The sequence below is a fragment of the Danio rerio genome, chromosome 22, assembly GCF_052040795.2.
Source record: "Danio rerio strain M-AB ecotype USA chromosome 22, GRCz13ab, whole genome shotgun sequence".
Taxonomy (NCBI): Eukaryota; Metazoa; Chordata; class Actinopteri; order Cypriniformes; family Danionidae; genus Danio; species Danio rerio.
This window is the reverse complement of record NC_141042.1, coordinates 9,900,001-9,921,412: the sequence shown is the minus strand read 5'-3', so window position 1 is coordinate 9,921,412 and position 21,412 is coordinate 9,900,001. Positions and strand designations below refer to the sequence as shown.

At 36.4% G+C, this 21,412-nt stretch overlaps 1 protein-coding gene across 6 annotated transcripts in view; it reads right to left on the bottom strand.

Moving 5' to 3' along the window:
• Nucleotides 1–21,376, bottom strand: part of cacna2d2b (calcium voltage-gated channel auxiliary subunit alpha2delta 2b) — a 60,789-nt gene extending 39,413 nt beyond the window's left edge. For 3 of the 6 annotated variants that reach the window (XR_015521307.1, XM_087303159.1, XM_087303160.1), the window contains exons 1-13: nucleotides 21,086–21,376; nucleotides 11,942–12,023; nucleotides 6,478–6,594; nucleotides 6,348–6,407; nucleotides 5,711–5,755; nucleotides 3,514–3,637; nucleotides 3,295–3,426; nucleotides 3,081–3,138; nucleotides 1,951–2,001; nucleotides 1,757–1,856; nucleotides 1,016–1,177; nucleotides 325–435; nucleotides 64–142 (exon numbers count right to left, since the gene is read on the bottom strand). Coding sequence is in view for 5 of the 6 variants with exons in the window: in XM_087303159.1 (XP_087159285.1) it covers nucleotides 64–142; nucleotides 325–435; nucleotides 1,016–1,177; nucleotides 1,757–1,856; nucleotides 1,951–2,001; nucleotides 3,081–3,138; nucleotides 3,295–3,426; nucleotides 3,514–3,637; nucleotides 5,711–5,755; nucleotides 6,348–6,407; nucleotides 6,478–6,594; nucleotides 11,942–12,023; nucleotides 21,086–21,186 (1,222 nt within the window). In the remaining variant the exon portion in view is untranslated. 6 annotated transcript variants of the gene reach the window in all.
• Nucleotides 21,377–21,412: the final 36 nt, after the last annotated feature.

Below are 21,412 nucleotides of genomic sequence, written 5' to 3'. Positions count from 1 at the left end.
AAATTCTAGCCACTCCACAGTACTCTGCAGCTAGCATCTCCGCTAAATGAGCATGTGTCTTACCCTTATTAGAGCATGCAATCCACTGCAGCGGAGTGACATCGTAATTGTGCTGCCCCACCGAGAACGTGAACACGCGGACCTGCAGAGACCAGTGCACATCCCACAATTACCCCAGCAGATTAGACAGCAAACGAGCGGTTTCACTGGAGGAAAAGGGCTAATTACGAGGAACACACACTTCAAGTTGACAACAGCACAGCAGAAACACACAGAGAAACAGGAAGTCATATCTTTTTATAAAATAGTAAGTAATGATGAGACCGTCTTATTAGGCCAGTTGTACTGCTCGAAGATGTCCTGCGCTCGGTCCTCTCCGCCGTCAGTGAACAACATGATGATTTTATTACAGTTGGCTCGAGGAACGTTTGTCTTCTGCAGGACAATGAGAAACAGGAGCAATGCCAGAGTTATGGATGTGACATTTGCAGTCAAATATCAAAAGATAAATTCACATAGAAAGTATATGAAGAGTTCAGATGCAAAAACCTCTAAATACCATCTAAAATTTTCTTCTAAAATGAGCGTTTTTATCAGGCTCATGTATGTAGGTTCAGTAATTTCCCTTTTATGCCAAAAATAAGTTATTTTCATGGTCTTTAAAGTGAAATAATTCAACATAAACATAGAAGACTAAAAAAAAAAATGTAAAAAAATTTAGTGGAAATTTCAAACGGCACTTAGAGGTTTTTGCAGTTCATATGTAAGTAACAGCTACCTTAATTTCTTGTTAGTACATGCTTGTTAATTAATGTATCCAACATGAAGTTGTTAATGTATAATTATGTCATGGCTTTACTTGGAGGGGCACATCACCATTAACTTATCCTTAACTACTCATTAACTCCAGTGTTTAAACTGTTCATGTTGATGTTGACTGAACACTTTTCTATTGTTATTTAGTGTAAATGCACTAGATGGACGTGTATAAGGATCTCATGAGTAGTTGACTTACGTTCAGGAGCTGGTTGAAGGCGAAATGGAAGCCGGATTTGTAATCGGTGGTCCCTTTGGCCTGCATCTGCTGCACAGCCTCTTTGAAGATCTTCTTATTGCGCACATTGGCCTGAACCAGGTGATCAAAACAGGGCACCACTGCCTCTGCCTTCTCATTAAACTACCACAGAAAGAGAAAATAGAGTTTAAAGGACACCTATTTTCCCCCCTTTTCAAGATTTAAGATTGTGTCTACAGACACTGTGTCTATAATGTTCCAGCTCAAAATACCCATCAAATTATTTAATTTACCTCTCTGAATCTGGGCTGTTATGACACTGTAGCTGTTTTTGTTGCCTCTGCTTTTAATGCAAATGAGCTAGTTCCCCCCGCCCACTGTTCCCACATGCATGTCAGATCCATAGAGATCTCTCACTATTGCTCTGATGGATGTAACCATCTCTTGCTGCATCTCACATAGATAAACAGCACAGTGACTGACAAGTATAAAAATAGGTCTTCCTTATGTCTCCTCTCGCTTATTCTAAATATATAAAAATGTTATATATTTGATATTTCTGCAAGCTGAGAGTTATGAGAGGATATGCACACATTGTGAATGTTATGAAAAATAAGACAGCATTTATTTTGACATTTTTGCTTTTCAGTAGACCACTGGTCTAAATACAATCCATAAAAAAAGTCAATTGAAAACCAGCAAAAAAAATGCATCATGGTATGTTCATAATAGCTGACTTACCCTGGCCACGTTGACATAATCATCATCGGAGAGTGTGTCGAGCATTTCTGTGACCGAAGCTTTGATCAGTTTTAATGTGAGCCCGCTGACGCTGCCGCTCCTGTGGAGGGAAACATCTTAAACAAACAAACCAACAAACCAACAAATAAAAAAATGCCAAATGTGTAGTTTCTAAATGACATGCACATACTCACACGTCTACAAGAATGACCATGTCTTTGGGTGACGACGCTCCTTGAATGTACCTGAGGAATACAAGAGTGAACAAATAAATATTTATATTTAAGCCCCACCCACAAACGTTGACTGACTTGTCAAAGACTGACAACTTTTCTTAAACAGCTGTGGATAATAGATCTTTTAAATTTTATTAACTAAGTGAATTTATATATTAAATGAGTAAATAAATAAATAATTTCTTTAAAGAGGTCATTTTGTTAACTTTTTTACAAGATTTAATAATATATAACATACAAGACTCTCCACATTGTGCGTGTAAAGCCCCAGCTCAAAATATCTCACAGATCTTTTTTTAAATTCTTTTCTGTAAATAGCTTTTACTTTTTTTAATGCGAGTCTCTTTAAATGCAAATGAGCTGCAAACTCCCCGCCTCCTCTACAAATAAGGGCGGAGGCACTTTAAAGGTGGTGACTTGAGCTGCTGTCCAGACACGGAGATGTGCTCCTTTGTGTTCAGCCTTAGTTTTGTTGTGTATTATTTTGTGTGTTTATCTTAATAAATTCCCCTAGACCAATCCATTTGTATTTTCCCTCATTGATTAAAGGGATAGTTCACCAAAAAAAAAAAAGAGAAAAATCTGCCATATGTACTCACCCAACACTTTTTCAGAACCTATTTAAGTTTCTTTCTTAAGTTGAAAACAAAGGAAGGTGTTTTGAAAAATGCCGGTTGCTGCAATCCATTGACTTCCATAGTCATTTTTATCCTCATATGGAGATCAATCGGCGCCATTAACCAGATTTATTGATCTTCTTTTGTGTTTAACAGAAGAAAGAAACTCATAAATGTTTAAAACCATATGAGGCAAGAGTAAACGATGAAGAAATTGTCAATTGTGGGTGAACTACACCTTTAATCCTGCAACCACAAAATATCTGCATGCGTTTTAATGTCTTGTCAGTTTAAACTCCTGATATATATGAGCACACAGACACAAGGTCAACACGATATTTGAAACTACCGATTTTAAAATGTACTTCAACAATAGTGTCATTGACATTTCTTTTTCCTAAGCAAACTTGATGCATGAACCATATCATCAATGCTGGAAAAAAAGGCTTAAATATACAGAAAGAGCTTTACCAGGGTCTTCGTCGTACATCATAAAGGTCGATCTTATCTGGCGCTCTCCAGGGAGCAGCTAAAAGACAAAATATATAACAGATTTTGGATTTTATTTGGATATTAATAACTCTCATCCCTGAGAATGCAATCTGATAGGCTGGTTTTACCACATATGTAAAGCATACCGTGTTGGTCTTCAATCAGAGAATTGGAAACACATTTAAAATTATACCTGGGTAATATCTGGTGACACCGGTGGCACTACCAAATGCTTGCCAAAGCAATGAGGGATCATCTCTGCTGTTCTCAATGAAGACTCGCTCTAGCGCCTGCGTCCAGTTCAGCTCATTCAGAATCACTGGAGCTACATACACACACACATATATACACACACACGTCATGAACTCTCACTGACTCTCGGAAGACATCCAGCATCAGTCTGCTTCCTCACCGCCTTTGTAGATGTCTGTGGGGATCTGGACGGCAGTGTGCGAGTAATTCACTTGGTTTTTGAAGCTTGGGTCGTACACAAAATCCAGTTTCAAGGACATCTGAGAGTCAATGTCCTCACCGTCCTTATGAAGATAAATGATACAATCACATATAAATGATATTCCACAGTTTCAGCTCAAGTATGACCGTAAAATCATTGTAACATGGTGATAAGTGAACATGCAAAATAGTCGTTTTGGAGTTAGAAGTTGATCCAACCAGTAGGGGTGTGCGATATTGATGAAACATATACCCTGAGGTTTTTTGATAATGATCATTTAGCAGTATTTGGTAGAGTGTGTTGGACTGCGCTAATTATGAATAAATCAAAAATATACAAACAAATAAATAAATAAATATGAAACAAAAAACACCAGTAGGAGGTGACAAATCCCTGTCTTATGCTGGATTCACACCAAATGCAGAGTGAATATGCGCATCACGTGAATGAGCGCATCACTCAGAGTAGAATTCTCTCGCCGGATGTTTTTTGCAAATCTCATGCAAACTTTTTTTAAACCAGAGCCAGATGACATGATTAAAGTGAATATTGCTTGTTTGCGGCAAATGTGTCACATATTTTGCATCAATTGCACTGCCTTGTGCAGATTATCCCTATTTGTGTGTTTACATTGACTTTAGATGTAACCTACTTTCGCCAATACCTAATCTTGCATTTATTAAGGTCTTTTGAAAATAAAAATTTTTCAAAAATGTTAAGTGTGTTAAAATGTGCTGGTTACGGATAAAAAAAAAAAGAAATAAAAAAATTTATTTATTAATTCATTCATTCATTCATTTTCTTGTCGGCTTAGTCCCTTTATTAATCCGGGGTCGCCACATCGGAATGAACCGCCAACTTATCCAGCAAGTTTTTACGCAGCGGATGCCCTTCCAGCCGCAACCCATCTCTGGGAAACATTTACACACACATTCACACACACACTAAGGACAATTTAGCCTACCCAATTCACCTGTACCACATGTCTTTGGACTGTGGGGGAAACCGGAGCACCCTGAGGAAACCCACGCGAAGGCAGGGAGAACATGCAAACTCCACACAGAAACGCCAACTGAGCCGAGGTTCGAACCAGCGACCCAGTGACCTTCTTGCTGTGAGGCGACAGCACTACTTACTGCAGCACTGCCTCGCCTAAATAAATAAATAAATAAATAGATAAATAAATAAATGAATAAAAAAACACCAGTAGGTGGTGACAAATCCCTGTCCTAAGCTAGTTTCACACCAAATGCAGAGTGAATATGTGCATCACGTGAATGAGCGCATCTTTCACAATTTTTCTAACCTGCGCCAGAACACAAGACTGAAGTGAATACTGAGTATTTGTGGCAAATATGTCACACATTTTGCATCATTCACACTGCCTGGTGTAGATTTGTCCCCACTTGCGTGTTTACATTGACTTTACATGTAATCTACTTTCACAAATACCTATTTTTGCGTTTATTGATGAAAATGTACCTTGAGGTCTTTTAATAACGACAATGATAATTTAGCAACATTTTGCAAAGTGTGTTAGACTGTGCTGGTTATGGATAGAAAAATAAATAAATATGAAATGAAAAGCCACCAATAAATGGCAACAAATCACTGACTAGTTTTATAAAATCTAAATAATATTTATGACCACTCTCCTTTCATATTTTTTAAGCTAACAGCCCTCTTGCTTTTGTGAAATTAGCTAAATATATCATACTTAATGAACAGTCCTTTCATAATATTTTAAAAAAATCTAATCTAAGGTATTGTAGTTTATAAAAGCCCTCCTTGGTAATAAATTAATAATAGAATTTTTAAATAAATAAATAAATAAATAAATAAATAAATAAATAAATAAATAAATAAATAACCCATGCCAGAAGTTTTTTGGCATATAGAACTTGAATTATATTATTATTATGAAGATGATTGAAATGATGATTGAAATATTGACAAAACCAAAATAATAATAATAATCACATCATCAAATACCGCACACCTCTAGTTACCAGCTTCTAAAAAGAAAATGGTGTATGAATGCGTGAATATTTCTTAAAAACATATCAAGAAAGCATAATTTTCCTTGACATTACACATTTGAACTGTCTGATATCATCTTTGTTTTTACATGAGCGATAGATAGAGATGTACTCACATAATCCATCTCTGCTTTAGAGTTATAATACTCAATATTTTCCTCCTGAAATAAACGCACACAGAACAGAAATACAAAGAGCTGCTGTTTGAATCCAGTTCGAGAGTCTGGAGATTCATAAAACATATGATACACATGACAAACTCACACTCAGATGAGCATATGTGTGTGTGTGTGTGTGTGTGTGTGTGTGTGTGTGTGTGTGGTTGGTCCAAAGCTGAACAGCTCTAATGAATCAAATCAGTCAGAAAAACGAGACGTCACTTTCTATTGGGCTTCAACAGAGCCTCAGGCTACAGACTCATGAAATCATGACTCACAGCATTTGTGTGTGTAAAGCTCGTATCTGGATCAGGGACACACCAATGGGAATATCAGAGGAGGAGGTTAGATTGAGTTACACAGATGGAAAAGAATGAGGAAAAAAGCGATACGCTCGATTCAGGAATGAAACGCTCAATTGATGCGGTTCATTTGAATGAATCAGATAAAAAGAATTAAGAGTCATAGATCAGAATTGACTCAGATGACTCGCATACACATGCAAAAAAAAGCAATGTTAAAAGTGAAAGTAAAAGTCTGGAGAGTTTGTGAATGTTAAAATTAAAATAAAATAATTGTGTTTTGGTCATCTGACCTTGATTCCATCCTGCCAGCGATGCTCTTTCTGAAGACGCTCCGCTTCACTCGCCAGTCTCTGAAGGAACAACATGGATCAGAACAGTCAAGATTAATCTCAAATGAAGAGTGTGTGTGTGTTATCTTACCTCCAGTGCTTTGCGTTTCTTGGCAAGCAGTCTCTCGATGTCAGTCGCTACTTTCTCTACAATGTCTCGAGGGTTGTTTCTGACCAAACTGAAGTGCTTTTTCTTTTCCAAGTAGATCTGAAACAACATCAACATCCTTGGTGAGTTTTTTTAAAGAACTTTTTGTCTCACTGAGGTTGTGCTTATCTGATACTGTTGATATATTATTCATTCTTTCATTCATTTTCCTTTGGCTTAGTCCCTTTATTTATCAGGGGTCACCACAGCAGAATGAACCGCCAACTTATCCAGCATATGTTTTACACAGTGGATGCCCTTCCAGTTGCAACCAAGTATTGGGAAACACCCATACACTCCCACATTCATACACGCACTCATGCACTATGGCCAATTTAGTTTAACCAATTCACCTACTGTATAAGACATGTCTTTGGATGCTAACTGGTCCAGCCTGGATTCAAACCAGCAACCTTCAAACCAAGTCATCGTGTCTCTAAGGATATTTTAATCTAATTTGAAATGAATTTATTCCATATGTAATAAAAATGATTAAGTTCCTTTAAAAAAAATCACCCAAGATTTTAAATATTTTAATTTTATATATGCCGACATAATGATAAATGCACGAGTCTATTTTATTGTTTTTAAATTCAAAATGTTAACATATGGGGGAAATAATTCAGCATAACATATGTGTTTTTTGTAAAAGACACAACATATTTGCATGCATTTATTTAAATGCATAAAAAAACTGAGACAACACTAAATATGATACTTTAAGTTACTATTGATGAATGGGAAAAAGCGATTGATTTGAAGATCATTGGTAAAGTACAACAATTTAAAGAGCAGTTTATATATATAGCATAGACAATGAATATCCCCAGAATTAGCTTAAATGCATCTAAGACAAAAAAATAAAAAATAAAGATATTTTCACACAATCTGTATTTAATATTAGAATAATTGTGCAATTATAATACTTATATGGTTCATTTGAATCAATTCAGGGCTTCAGGTCTATAAACCCCTCCCTTCCATAAGCCAGCTCTGCTTTGATTGATCACCTGGCCAAGTCTGTTTTGATTGGCCCATTCGTGTCTGAAACCGAAATGCCAATTTCAGACTGATTGTATGTCACTAGTAGGCAGAGATTATGCAAATGTGATACTTTGATTGATGTGGATCATTAGCAGGCGAAAATCTGAAAATATAATGATTCATTATGGAAATTTAGAGTCAAATCTTTAATTTAAGAGACAATACTTTCTTAAACATGCACTTGTTTGATTAACTTTACAGACTGTCTACAATGAAGGACAACAACCTGCAAATTTAATTATTTCATGAAAACCAATTTGAACAGCTCTTTAAAAAGAAAATTAATTAACATCTTTAGGGCTGCAAATTTTAGGTCCTCAAAAATTTTATATTTTCTGGTAGCAGTGTGCAACAATGGAAATCTAAAAAGAGTGTTGACATTAGAGATGCATCACATTTTCAGCCACTATTTATTTGCCATTTTATGGACCTTCTAATTTTTGGGGGTTTTGTGTAACTCCAACCAACAGCCTTCTTACTGTGAGGCAACAGTGCTAACTACTGAGCCACTGTGCCACTATGTTTAATTTTGCTCAAATATAAATTTGACACAATATATTCTACTTATCATATTATGCGACCAGTGTAACTTTGATGTGGAGGGATGTGAACGAGGTTACAATGATCATCTGATGAGGCATCACGATTACTATTACTTCAGGTCAGTTTTCTTTTTAACAGCTGATTTAAGAAGAGAAAGAATGCTTTTCTCCTTAAAGACTTCTGACAAAATAAAGAAAATAATCATCAGCTACATCTGATTAAACAATTCATAATGCTGGTAAATATTTGAAAGGCAAAGTCTTTGTTATTAAAATACAGTACTATCATTGAAACTTTACTGTTATTTTAAAATAGTTAGTTAAAATCAGCCCAGGGTCATTTTAACAACGAAGCCTTAGATACATTTTGTGAAGAGTGCCAAATACGTCACTGGAGCTACGTTTTTTGCAGTTTGTCGCAAATCCACCAGAGGGTGCTGTGTACGCTTTTTGAGATCTAAACTTTCTCTCAACAGTGGCATTCTTGCCTGCTCTTCTCGCGTAAATCCACCAGAGGCCGCTGTCGACTGACTGACCAACCGACCAATAACCTCACTGACCACCTTCCCTAAACTTTTCAATTCAATTCAGCTTTATTTGTATAGCGCTTTTACAATGAAGATTGTCTCAAAGCAGCTTCACATAAATGGTCATAGTAACTGGAACGGTGTAGTTCAGTTTTTAGTGTTTAAGTTCAGTTCAGTTTAGCTCAGTTCAGTGTGATTTAAAATCATTACTGAGAGATCAAACACTAAAGAGCAAATTCATCGATGCGTAGCTCTACCAATCATGAACCATGCGAGCCAGTGGCGACAGCGGAGAGGGAAAAAAAACTTCACCTGATAGGAGAGTGAAGAAAAAAAACCTTGAGAGAACCAAACCAAACTGATAGTGCTTTAAAAAGCACCAATTGACCCGTCCACCCACTTCCCTAAACCCAACCGACAGCGTTTTGAAAAGCAATCTAGAAAAAGAAAAGCCCTCACCTGATTTTTACCACGATTTCTGATTTTACCATTGTTGGGGTACTCTTTTATATCTGGAACCATAACAACTTTTATCGAAATATACATTGTTATCGTTCAATATGGAAAATTATTATTGAGATTATCGAGCATTTTTGCCATATTGCCCAGCCCTACCGCCAAGTATATTTTTCCCCAATTGCTGTTTAACGGAGAGAAGATTTTTTCAACAAATTTCTAAACATAATAATTCAACATAAACATAATTACAAGACACTTCTATAAAGCTTAAAGTGACAATTAAAGGCTTAACTAGATTATTTAGGCAGGTTAGGGTAATTAGGAAAGTCATTGTATAATGATGGTTTGTTCTGTAGACTATCAGAAAAAAATATTGCTTAAGAGGGCTAATAATATTGACCTTAAAATGTTTTTAAAAAAATAAAATCAGTTTTTATTCTAGCCAAAATAAGACTTTCTCCAAAAGAAAAAATATTATAGGAAATACTGGGAAAATGTCCTTGCTCTACCAGTCATTATTTGGGAAATATTTGAAAATGGTGAATTATTTTGACTTCAACATACATCCACAACCAAGAAAATAATGGAGTGGTGAGTGAACTGCATGACTGTGTTTTAAATTATTAATGCTTAAGGCTGGGAAACCCGTGTAACTTCCTGTCAGATGTGATGCTCTAAAAATAAACCCATTTTCCAGCCATCTCTCCTGGTGTAAATGAGTGTTTGTGCACCGGCATGAAGTGAGAGACAGCAGCTGCTGTAATCCAGTGGCGTGGCTGAAGACAAGCCTCATTAACCTCCTAAATAACCTCTGAGTCCAGAACAAGAGCTGTTTAGAGCTCTGATCAATACAGGACCATCAAACATACACACACGGACACTGACAACTCGAACTTTCAGACACGCCATTTAAATCAAGACAATGAGTCGAGATGAAAGGCGTGAACTTGTTATTCGAAAGAGAAAACCAAAATAGATCAATTATATCGTAGCCTTTACACGATCCATTACACAACCTTGCATTTCCTAAACAGCAATGACAAAAAAAAGCAGATTCACTTCATATAATGTGTAGAAATACAAACAAACCTATATGTAGTCAGTTTGGCCTTTATTTTGTTTTTGTTTATTTTACCTCCGAGTGATAAAGCTACTTCAGACCACTCCAAAATGCAGTGCATTATAGAAATGTAAGGAATCATAACCAAAGAAAAGCTTAAATGCGTAAAAGCAAACTCTGAGAGAGAGAGAGAGAGAGAGAGAGAGAGAGAGAGAGAGAGAGAGAAAGAGAAAAAAAACGTACAGTATGTCAACCGACACAATCACACACTCCTCACACACAGACTGATGAAAGTCGAGGTCAGAGGTCAAGTGTTAAGGGGTCAGCAGCATTAGTTTAAGGTCAGAATGCTTTAGAAGAGATGACAGTCGCACAACAAGTATTTCTGGAGTGTTTCTTAATCTCAGATCACATTAATGGGACAGATGCTTTTTTATTTCATTCTTCATTTAAGGGTGCTCAATCTCTTTTGGATTTATTTTAGCAGACATTTTTTATTCAATGTACCTAAAAAAAGAAAAAAAGACCTCAATCTATTCATTTTAAAGAAGCTGTGCTCACAAGAACTGTAACCAATGTTCATCTTCTTTATTTAAATGAAGATAAAGCCAAGTGCTCACAGATCAGGGGATTTTTTTGTTCCTGTCTGAATGTTACCAGATCAACTGCTCTTTTATAAGCATGTCATTAGTTATTACCAGAAATGTATTGATGTAAATGTATAATATTACTATGATATCTTGAGGAATAATGCAACTAAATGTGTTGTTATAAGCTTGTATTGATCATCATCCATGAAGTGTTCTGTCGACAGCACTGTGGCATTCTGGGTATATGAATGACTTTAGCATCAGAGGGGCGAACCATCTGTTCACTCAGAGTGATGCGAGCAAACACACACACATACACAGACACACTTGTTTAGCTATCTTTTTGGGGTCTTCCCATAGACCTATTGATGTTTCTACTGTACAGACTGTATTTTCTCTGCCCGCACCCCAAATATACCCCTAAATCCAACCCTTACAGAAAACAATCACCATTTTTATATTTTCAAAATACTTAATTTTGTGTCATTTCTGAGTGTTTGCCTCATGGGGAACAACAAAAGTCCCCATAAGGTCAAAATTAACTGGTATCGCTATACTTGTGGGGACATTTGGTCCACACAACATAAGGAATACAAAATAAACACATATACACACATTGGGTTTTCATATTTTATGGGGTCTTCCTAATGATTTTTATACTGTGCAAACTGTATATTCTATCCATCTACCCCTAAACTCGACCCTCAAAAGGAAATAATCTGTAATTTTCTATTTTAAAAATACTTAATTCTTTACTTTAAAAAAAAAAAAAAGCTAGAGTGATTTATAAGCCGTTTTTACTTTTCTGTTCCTCAAGGGGACCAAATAAAGTCCACACAAGATTGAATCGGACTGTTTGTGCTATATTTATTAGTACATTTGGTCCCCACAACATTAGGAATACAAGATACACCCTCACACACACTATAACACACAAAGAGAGAGCTCCAGAATGAACTCATTCACACACACACTCACACACACACTGCAGGTTCTCAGTGGGGGAATGGCAGGATCATTATATTCTTATATTCCCCAGCATGGACTGTGCAGGAGTGTGAGAGTTCTTCATTGTGGGTGTTTGACATGTGAGCCAGACCCACGGTAATGAGCACATGTTTGACGGGGATACTGGAAACACACACACACACACACACACACATATACAGACAGACAGAATCTTACCCCCTTCAGTTGCTGAGCGCCGCTGATATGCTGCAAAACTCTGTCGATCTCCTGTTCAATGCGTCGAGCCCAGTGCATAATCCTACACAACACAACAACAACAACAACAACAACCATCGTCACACAACAGAAAAACAGATTCTTCTCTAGGTTTAAAGACATACTTCAGTGATTTCTGTCATTGTAGCTCTATAAATTGTGATGTTTTGTGGTATTGTTGCTGAAAATGCAATATAGACTATGTATATATACATATAAACAGAATAAATATGGTTTATGTTGACAGCTAACACAAATAGCAGCTTCTGTCCTGGTCATGACTTGTTTTTATCACAGAGGAAGAGTTGTCAATGCTGAAAATGTGCCTGTGGGGTGAATAATGGGACTGACCTTGGAGTGGAGCAAGAAAGTGTCAAAAGTTGAGGAACAAAAGAAAATATAAATCGAGGAGAAAAACTGCAAAAAATTTGATTGATTGTCACAGCTAAAGGCTTTTATGATATTGATGGCACCTTGTGTCACAACGAACACAGAATGTGTATGTTATGTACCAACTTGTACCGTACCACTTAGTAGAAATGGGCCATTTGTGTATAATCATCTGTTTTGGGAAAAGTGCTTTTCATATGATATGTGAATGATTTTCCTTGAGCAAGAATGACATTGTCTGCAACTTTCTGTCATACACTACACTTTTTTAGGCACAGGACACAAGCCTGATAATGGTGACCCGTATCGACCAGTACCATACCACTCAGTGGAAACAGGCCATTTTTGGTACCTTTTGACAATGGAAACGGACATAAAAGCATACCAAAGTGTAGCGTGAATGGTACGGTACAGTAGGGATTACCTTTATCAGGCATGTGTCTCTAATAATAATAGTAAACTGAGCAATTCCACTAAGGCCTACGCAACACCAGTGCAATTTCAATAATATCCAGGGGTTGACATTAACACCCGCCAAATGGAAATAGATTTCAGCAGTGGTGGGTAGGACAAGATTCTCCCACTAGCCACTTTGGCTGGTTGTAAATAATTTTCCTGGATAATAATTCCTAAAAGCAGGGTTAGACAATAAGGACAGTCCAATTTGCATGCAAAGGCACAACATGACTGAAAAAAAATAATTGGGTTTGCGCGAGCAATAAAAAAAGCAGGTGAATACTGAATGAGAGGATAATCACTCGAGCTAACAGCTGAGGTGATGAGCACTCCTGTTTCCTTGCGTGAAGCAACTGTGTTTTAGAAACACAACTGAAGTGATCGGTTCTCTTTCAAATAGACCAAAAGTTATGAACATGCACACACAGTTTTACTGCTATCAAGAGTTCCAGAGTTGTCTTTTTGTAAGCAGCACCAGTTGCTTTCGCTTTATTCTTTGAACAGATTATTTATGGGTCTAACGTTAACTGTGTGTGTGTGTGTGTGTGTGTGTGTGTGTGTGTGTGTGTGTGTGTGTGTGTGTGTGTGTGTGTGTGTGTGTGTGTGTGTGTGTGTGTGTGAGATCATCCTTTTATTATTACACGGTATGTTTTTACCTGCTAAAACATAAACATACATTAACTTCATTTGGATAGAGCTGTGCACAACTGTAAACAATATTGCATTACACATAGGAACTGGACCTACAACATACACAAGTCTGTAAATCATTTATGAAATTGTTCAATTTAGAAGACATTTTTAAAGGAAAAAAAGCATAAAATCTTATTTTTATTTTTTAAATATTTTTTTAGATTTTGACAACTAGTTCAACATTTTTGTAATGACTCGAGTAATGAAATGAGGACTGTTAGTTTTATATGGAGTGACTATTCAGCATTCACAAGTTTAGTTAATTATGACTGACATGACATAAACAATTGATAATGTTAAACAGCAGAGACTTGTATGAAAGAAATTGATGCATGGCCAAAAGCATTTGCAATTTGTTGGAAAGAATGAGAAACTGCTACTATGATGTGCACAAATGAATAATTGTTTTGAGAAATGCATGAACTGTTGTGCAAATGTAAATAGTGTTGTGGGAAATGCACCAAAATGACAGAGAAAAACTGTAATTTGTAACCAAAAAATAACATTTCCAGCACATTGCATGAGAGGTTATTTTTATTTAGGTAATTTTTTTGCAATCAAACATTAACCTTCCTACAACGTTTCCCTCTCTAACTAAAGAACCTGGTGTTAAAACGACTAGTGTATGCACTGGTGTATTGTACAATTTAACGGAAATAAATTAATAATTTTTTTAAATATATACATTTTTGTTGATTTATGAACTGTTTAGTTACTTGGTTGTTATTTTATTTTTACTACTGTAATATTTTTTGGATGATACTGATGTACAGCAGTGTAAATAATAACAGATTAAAGAGGTTTGAGAAATCAGAACATTAGACTAATGTTAGGGGAACGTTAAAATAACGTTCCACAACTCAAAAACTGAATTTTATTAGGAAAACTTTCCTTGCTTACTTAATCAAACCTTAAATAAATGTTCTGGAAACCAAAAAAATAACATTCTCAGAACATTCTGGAAGCCAAAAAATTTTATGATTAAATTTTTTAAATGAAAGTCTTTAAATAAGCAAGGCTATACACAATAATTCATTCATTTTCCTTCAGCTTAGTCTCTGATTTATAAGAGGTCACCACAGTGGAATGAACCGCCTGTACATTTTATACTTTAATCAATTCTTGTGTAGCGTTCTGTGGGATAATACACAGCCAGCCCATTAATATTCTAAAATAAATCTCCCCAGAATAACATGAAGACTACACGCTATGCAGTGTTACCTACAGCTGACTCCACATTTTTAATGATACATCTATTTGCTGTCTCCCTCTGCAACACTGCAGCGGGTGGATTATACAGTATTTTACATCCCTTGCGAGAGAAAATGATACATCTACTGTCCTCATTCATACCACACGCAGCCTCAGTGACAGAATGTGATATAATGTCCCCACAGCCGGCTAAACCAATCAATAGAATCAATGCAGAGTAAAGCGATGTGTTTATACAGTCCACAAACATGCAGCCTACAAACAAACACAGTCCAACAGATGCAGATGAATTATTTAACATCTGAGGGGTCTCGTTCGACTCCATTAGACCCTCGATTCTGTTACAGAACAGCACGTACGCTTAAATCACAAGCCTGCAGCCTGATCATAAATACATCACCTGTTTCCACGACAACAGATCTGTACGTGATTACAGCTCCACCGCAGTTACGTTATATTACATAAGTTCAGGTCGTCTCGCATCCGTAATCCCGTACTAATTAAATCAGAGCTGTCAATTATCACGAGAGGATCACGTCGAGGGATCTCTGCAGGTCAGGCACTTAATAAGCACTCTTAATTGAAAGCATGGAGAACTGGACACAATGTTTTGGGATGCTAATGTTAGTGAGTGTTTATTATTGACATCAGAAACTTATAGAAATTTAATTTATGGAAAAATATGCAAATTATTACATATATGACATGCAAGTTCAGATTTAAATTTCACATATTTATGTTGCATGTCATATATGCAACATATATGAAAAAAAATGCAGTTTGCATATATATTTATTCAGCAATTAAAATTACAGTTATGTACATCTGTTCAAATACATTAGATGCATATACATCACCGGCCACTTTATTAGGTACACCTTACTAGTACTGTGTTGGACCTCATTTTGCCTTCAGAGCTGCCTTAATCCCTCATGGCATAGATTTAATAAGGTATTGGAAAAATTCCACAGAGATTTTGGTTCATACTGACATGAAAGCATCACGCAGTTGCTGCAGATTTGTCGGCTCTATTGGATTGAGGTCTGGTGACTGTGAAGGCCATTTGAGTACAGTGTCATGTTCAAGAAGCCAGTCTGAGATGATTCACGCTTTATGACATGGAGCGTTATCCTGCTGGAAATCAGAAGGTCACTGTGGTCATAAAGGGATGGACATGGTCAGCAACAATACTGGGGTAGGCTGTGGCATTGCCATGATGTTCAATCGGTACTAATAAGCCCAAAGTGTGCCAAGAAAATGTCCCAAACACCATTACACCACCACAACCAGCCTGAACCGTTGAGACAAGGCAGGATGAATCCATGCTTTCATGAATGTCGTAGCAGAAATCAAGACTCATCAAACCAGGAAACGTTGTTCCAATCTTCTGTTGTCCAATTTTAATGAGCCTGTGCAAATTTTAGCCTCAAATTCCTGTTCTTAGCTGACAGGAGTGGCACCCGGTGTAGTCTTCTGCTGCTGTAGCCCATCTGCCTCAAGGTTGGACATGTTGTGTGTTCAGAGATGCTCTTCTGCATACCTCTGTTGTAATGAGTGCTGCCACAGAACGGCCACTCACTCAATATTTTCTCTTTTTCAGGCCATTCTTTGTAAACCCTAGAGATGGTTGTGCATGAAAATCCCAGTAGATCAGCAGTTTCTGAAATACTCAGACCAGCCCGTCTGGGACCAACAACCATGCCACATTCAAAGTCACTTAAATAGTCTTTCTTCCCCATTCTGATGCTCGCTTTGAACTACAGCAGATTGTCTTGACCATAGCTACATGCCTGAATGCATTGAGTTGCTGCCATGTGATTGGCTGATTAGAAATTTGAGGTAATGATCAGTTGGACAGGTGTACCTAATAAAGTGGCTGGTGAGTATTTAAATATATATGCACAGTTGAAGTCAGCATTATTAGCCCCCCTGAATTATTAGCCCTCTGTTTATTTTATTCCAAAATTTCTGTTTAACGAAGAGAAGATTTTTTCAACACATTTCTAATCATAATAGTTTTAATAACTCATTTCTAATAACTGATTTATTTTATCTTTGCCATGATGACAGTAAATAATATTTGACTAGACATTTTTCAAGACACTTCTATACAGCTTAAAGTGACATTTAAAGGCTTAACTAGGTTAATTAGGTTAACTAGACAGGAGAGGGTATTTAGGCAAGTTATTGTATAACGATGTTTTGTTCTGTAGACAGTCGAAAAAAAATATAGCTTAAGGCTAATAATTTTTACCTTAAAATGTTGTTAAAAAAATTAAAAGTGCTTTTATTCTAGCCAAAATAAAACAAATAAGACTTTCTCCAGAAAAAAAAAAAAATTATCAGACATACTGTGAAAATGTTCTGTTAAACATCATTTGGGAAATATTTAAAAAAGAAAAAAAAAATCAAAGGGGGGCTAATAATTCCGCCTTCAACTGTATATATATATATATATTACATTACATGCATGCATAAATGTCATATTTGCATATATTACATTTTAAATGGGCAAGCAAATAACAGTTTTATGCAAATATGCAAACATTATGCAAATATTTAACTTTTCTAATTATTGTTGTACTTGTGTTTGGGGATGAGACTCAAACAGCGCTAAATATTGAAAACCTATTAGCATAAAACTATAATTATTAGCATTAGCGCTTCTAGCTGAAGTGTTGATGTCAGGCCGCTTGGGAAATTAATATCATAGATGAGATTTCATTATTCTGGAGGAATGCATTAAGATTTCAGTCACACACAGTCTCTACTTTCTGTCACACACACACATATGCTCGCACACACACACATGCTCTGGTTCACTGCACATTTAACAGCATGTGTTACACAATATGTAGGGGTGAGAGTGTATCAGGGTGTGTGTGTCAGTGATTCAGGCGATCCTGATGCACTCTCAGCAGCTGATCTGAGCATGCCCAGAAACACACACATACACACACACACACACACAATTGAGATCTTCCCTGCTGCCTATTACCTGACACACTCTCCCCAGAGACACAGACAAGAGATGCAGGGAAATGAGGAGCTGTGACCCATATTCACTTTACAGAGGAAGATCAGCTTAAATCCACAGAACACTGACTGGTTACACTGATAATGGATGGATGGACGGACGGACAGACGGAAAGAAAGAAAGAAAGAAAGGAAGAAAGAATGGAAGGAAAGAAGGAAGGAAGGAAGGAGGGAAAGAAGGAAGGAAGGAAGGAAGGAAGGAAGGATGGATTGGATGGATGGATGGATGGATGGATGGATGGATGGATGGATGGATGGATGGATGGATGGACGGATGGACAGACGGACAGACAGACGGACGGACGGATGGATGGATAGATAGATAGATGGATAGATAGACAGATATACAGAAAGAGAGAAAGAAAGGAAGGAAGGAATAAAGGAAGGAAGGAAGGGAGCAAGGATGGATGGATGGATGGATAGACGGACAGACGGACGGACGGACGGATGGATGGATGGATAGATAGGCAGATAGACAGAAAGAAAGAAAGAAAGAAAGAAAGAAAGAAAGAAAGAAAGAAAGAAAGAAAGAAAGAAAGAAAGAAAGAAAGAAAGAAAGAAAGAAAGGAAGGAAGGAAGGAAAGAAGGAAGGAAGGAAGGACGGACGGACGGACGGACGGACGGACGGACGGACGGACGGATGGATGGATGGATGGACGGACGAAAGGCAGACTAGATAGATAGATAGATAGATAGATAGATAGATAGATAGATAGATAGATAGATAGATAGATAGATAGATAGATAGATAGATAGATAGATAGATAGATAGATAGATAGATAGATAGATAGATAGATAGATAGATAGATAGATAGATAGATAGATAGATAGATAGATAGATAGATAGATAGATAGATAGATAGATAGATAGATAGATGATCACTTCTTTTGCGGAATGCTAAAGAACTGGATATTTTTTTCTCATGTAATGTTGCAGTTATTAATATTCATTACATATAATTTTAGGTAAATTAGTTTTGCAGTGGAGTTCTTTGTAAATGGATAACTTTTATGTGTAATAGCAGGGTAATTAGCTTTTCTCAGTGCTGTGTTGTGGAAATACAATTTTTCAATGCAATGTTGTGTAAATTATCACGTCGTCATATGTGTAATGCAGTGGAAACAAATACTGCTCACATATGATGTGAAAATTGAACTTTTTAGCAATCAACACTGATCAATTCCATGTAAACATCAAATGGCATAAAAAATACATTTTCACCAAAATAGTGAAAACTTTTCTCAGAGATAGCTTTTATTCTAATGATTTACAGTACTGTCAAAATACTCAAAAATGTCTCTGTAAGTGTTTTCAAACTATTTTATTTGATTTACCAAAGCCACAAAAGTGCCAATTTCACATCTGTCACATCCATAACAGAGAGATGTCACAACCATAACCAAGCTTTTCCCTCATATATGCAAAAATGTCAAATAAAATAAAATCAATCATTTTTGTTCTATAGAGAGCAACACTTATCCTTTTAATTAGCATTAATCGGTTGGGTTGTGTAGTTTAATTCACAGAATTTCTCCAAAGTATGTTGTGTACTATAAACTCACTAACTGTTTTGGTCATTTCCATAACGCACATTTATTTTAGTAATTTAAAATAGAAAATAAATGTTTACAGATTGATATACACTAAACCCATAACTCTGTGGTTGGTTGTTTTGAAAAATATAAGTTGTGTGTAATAATGTGGAAATTAATATATATATATATATATATATATATATATATATATATATATATATATATATATATATATATATTTTTTTTTTTTTTTTTAATTTAACATTGGGAAATGAGTACTTTTTACTTGTGATATTGTGGAAGTGATTATTTCTTACATGCACTGTAAAGAAATGCAGGTTCCCACACAATACATTTTTTGTTATTTACACACAAATCCACTAAATGAAAATAGCTAATCTGACTAGATTGAACATAAAACAATTAAGTTTCCCCCAATAAATCTGCAGATTTTTTTTTAACTTATTTAAAATAAGTAGTTTGAAAAAGCAGCAGAAATCTTTTTATGAGTTTACTTTAAAAGTATTACTCCTTTTATATGCTGAAATGTGTAAATGAGTTTCTTGTATGATTATTCCTTTATTTATTTTCTTTTCGGCTTAGTGCCTTTTATTAATTTGGGGTCGCCACAGCAGTATGAACTGCTAACTTATCCAGCATATGTTTTACGCAGTGGATGCCCTTCCAGCCGCAACCAATCACTAGAAAACATCTATACACGCTGAATCACACACATACACTACGGACAATTTAGCCTACCCAATTCACCTGTACCACATGTTTTTGGACTTGTGGAGGAAACCAGTGCACCAGGAGGAAACCCACACCAAGAAACGCCAACTGACTCGAACCAGCAACCGCTGAGAAATCCGAACCAGTGACCTTCTTGCTGAGAAGCAAACGTGCTACCCACTGCGCCACCGTGCAGCCCTTAATATGATTACCCTTGTAAAATTTCCTTATTCTTACAGTATGTTAAATGTGTAAATGAGCAAACACTCAAATTATTTTTGCTACTTGTTCAATCTACTTAGTTTAAATGAGCTGAATCAACGCAATTCTTGAGCTTACTGGGAGACATCAATTGTTTTACGTTTAGTTCACTTTAATTTGTAAACTTAATCGATTTGTGTTGAAACATGGTGTGGAACCCTGCATTTTTACAGTGTACTGGATATTATATTTTCTCAATGTAATGCTGTAGAAATTAATGTAAATGAAAAAAAAAACTTTGTGGAAATTTCTACGTTACGCTGTGAAGTATTTCTTACATGTAATCAAATATTAATGTGCAAATGACTATTTTCTAATGTGAAATGTGGTATTGATATGTCTTACTGTAATGCCATGGAAATCATTAGTACTGTCAGAGAACTGAACATTTCTGGAACATTGTGGAAATGAAAACTCCATATAGGCTACATGCTACAAGTAAATAATCTCTTTTTTTTACGACTGGCGTTGTGTAAACTAATTTCTTGTGGTAAATAAGGTGAAAAAAGTCTGAAAAAGAACATTTGTTAAGTATAGGCAAAACATATGGTGTAAATGAGCTTTTCTTATGAGAAACGTTGTTGACAACGAATGTTTCTAACCTATCCTGTTGTGCAAACGAGCTTTTCTTCTGTGGAACGTTGTGGAAATGCTGGAATTAACATTTTCATTTGTGAGGTGCTGTTGAAACGAGCGTTTGTTTCGTGCTGTGTAACAGGGTGTCTTACATTTAATACAGTAGGAATGAGACATTATTTCATGTAATCATGTAAAAATGTTCTTCTTACGTGTAATGCTGAGGAAATGTGAGCGCGTTCACTGCGGTCCAGGATCCGCCGAGAATCACCATCAGCAGCAGCAGCAGACACGCGTGAGCCCATCTCGCCATTTTTCCATGAAAACACTCTTAATCCGGCAGCACAGATCCTCACGGTTATCCCGGAGAGCGATATTTCCTGATACAACGCGATGGAAAAGGCTATTTCTGTCTGAAAAGTATATATGAAGAGAAATGTAGAGTTGTCGGTGGGCGAAAGATGCTGCGCGTGATGATGCTGCCGTGCACGCGCGCCCGCGACACCCCAAGATCTGCGCGCGACCTGTTTCATTTCCCC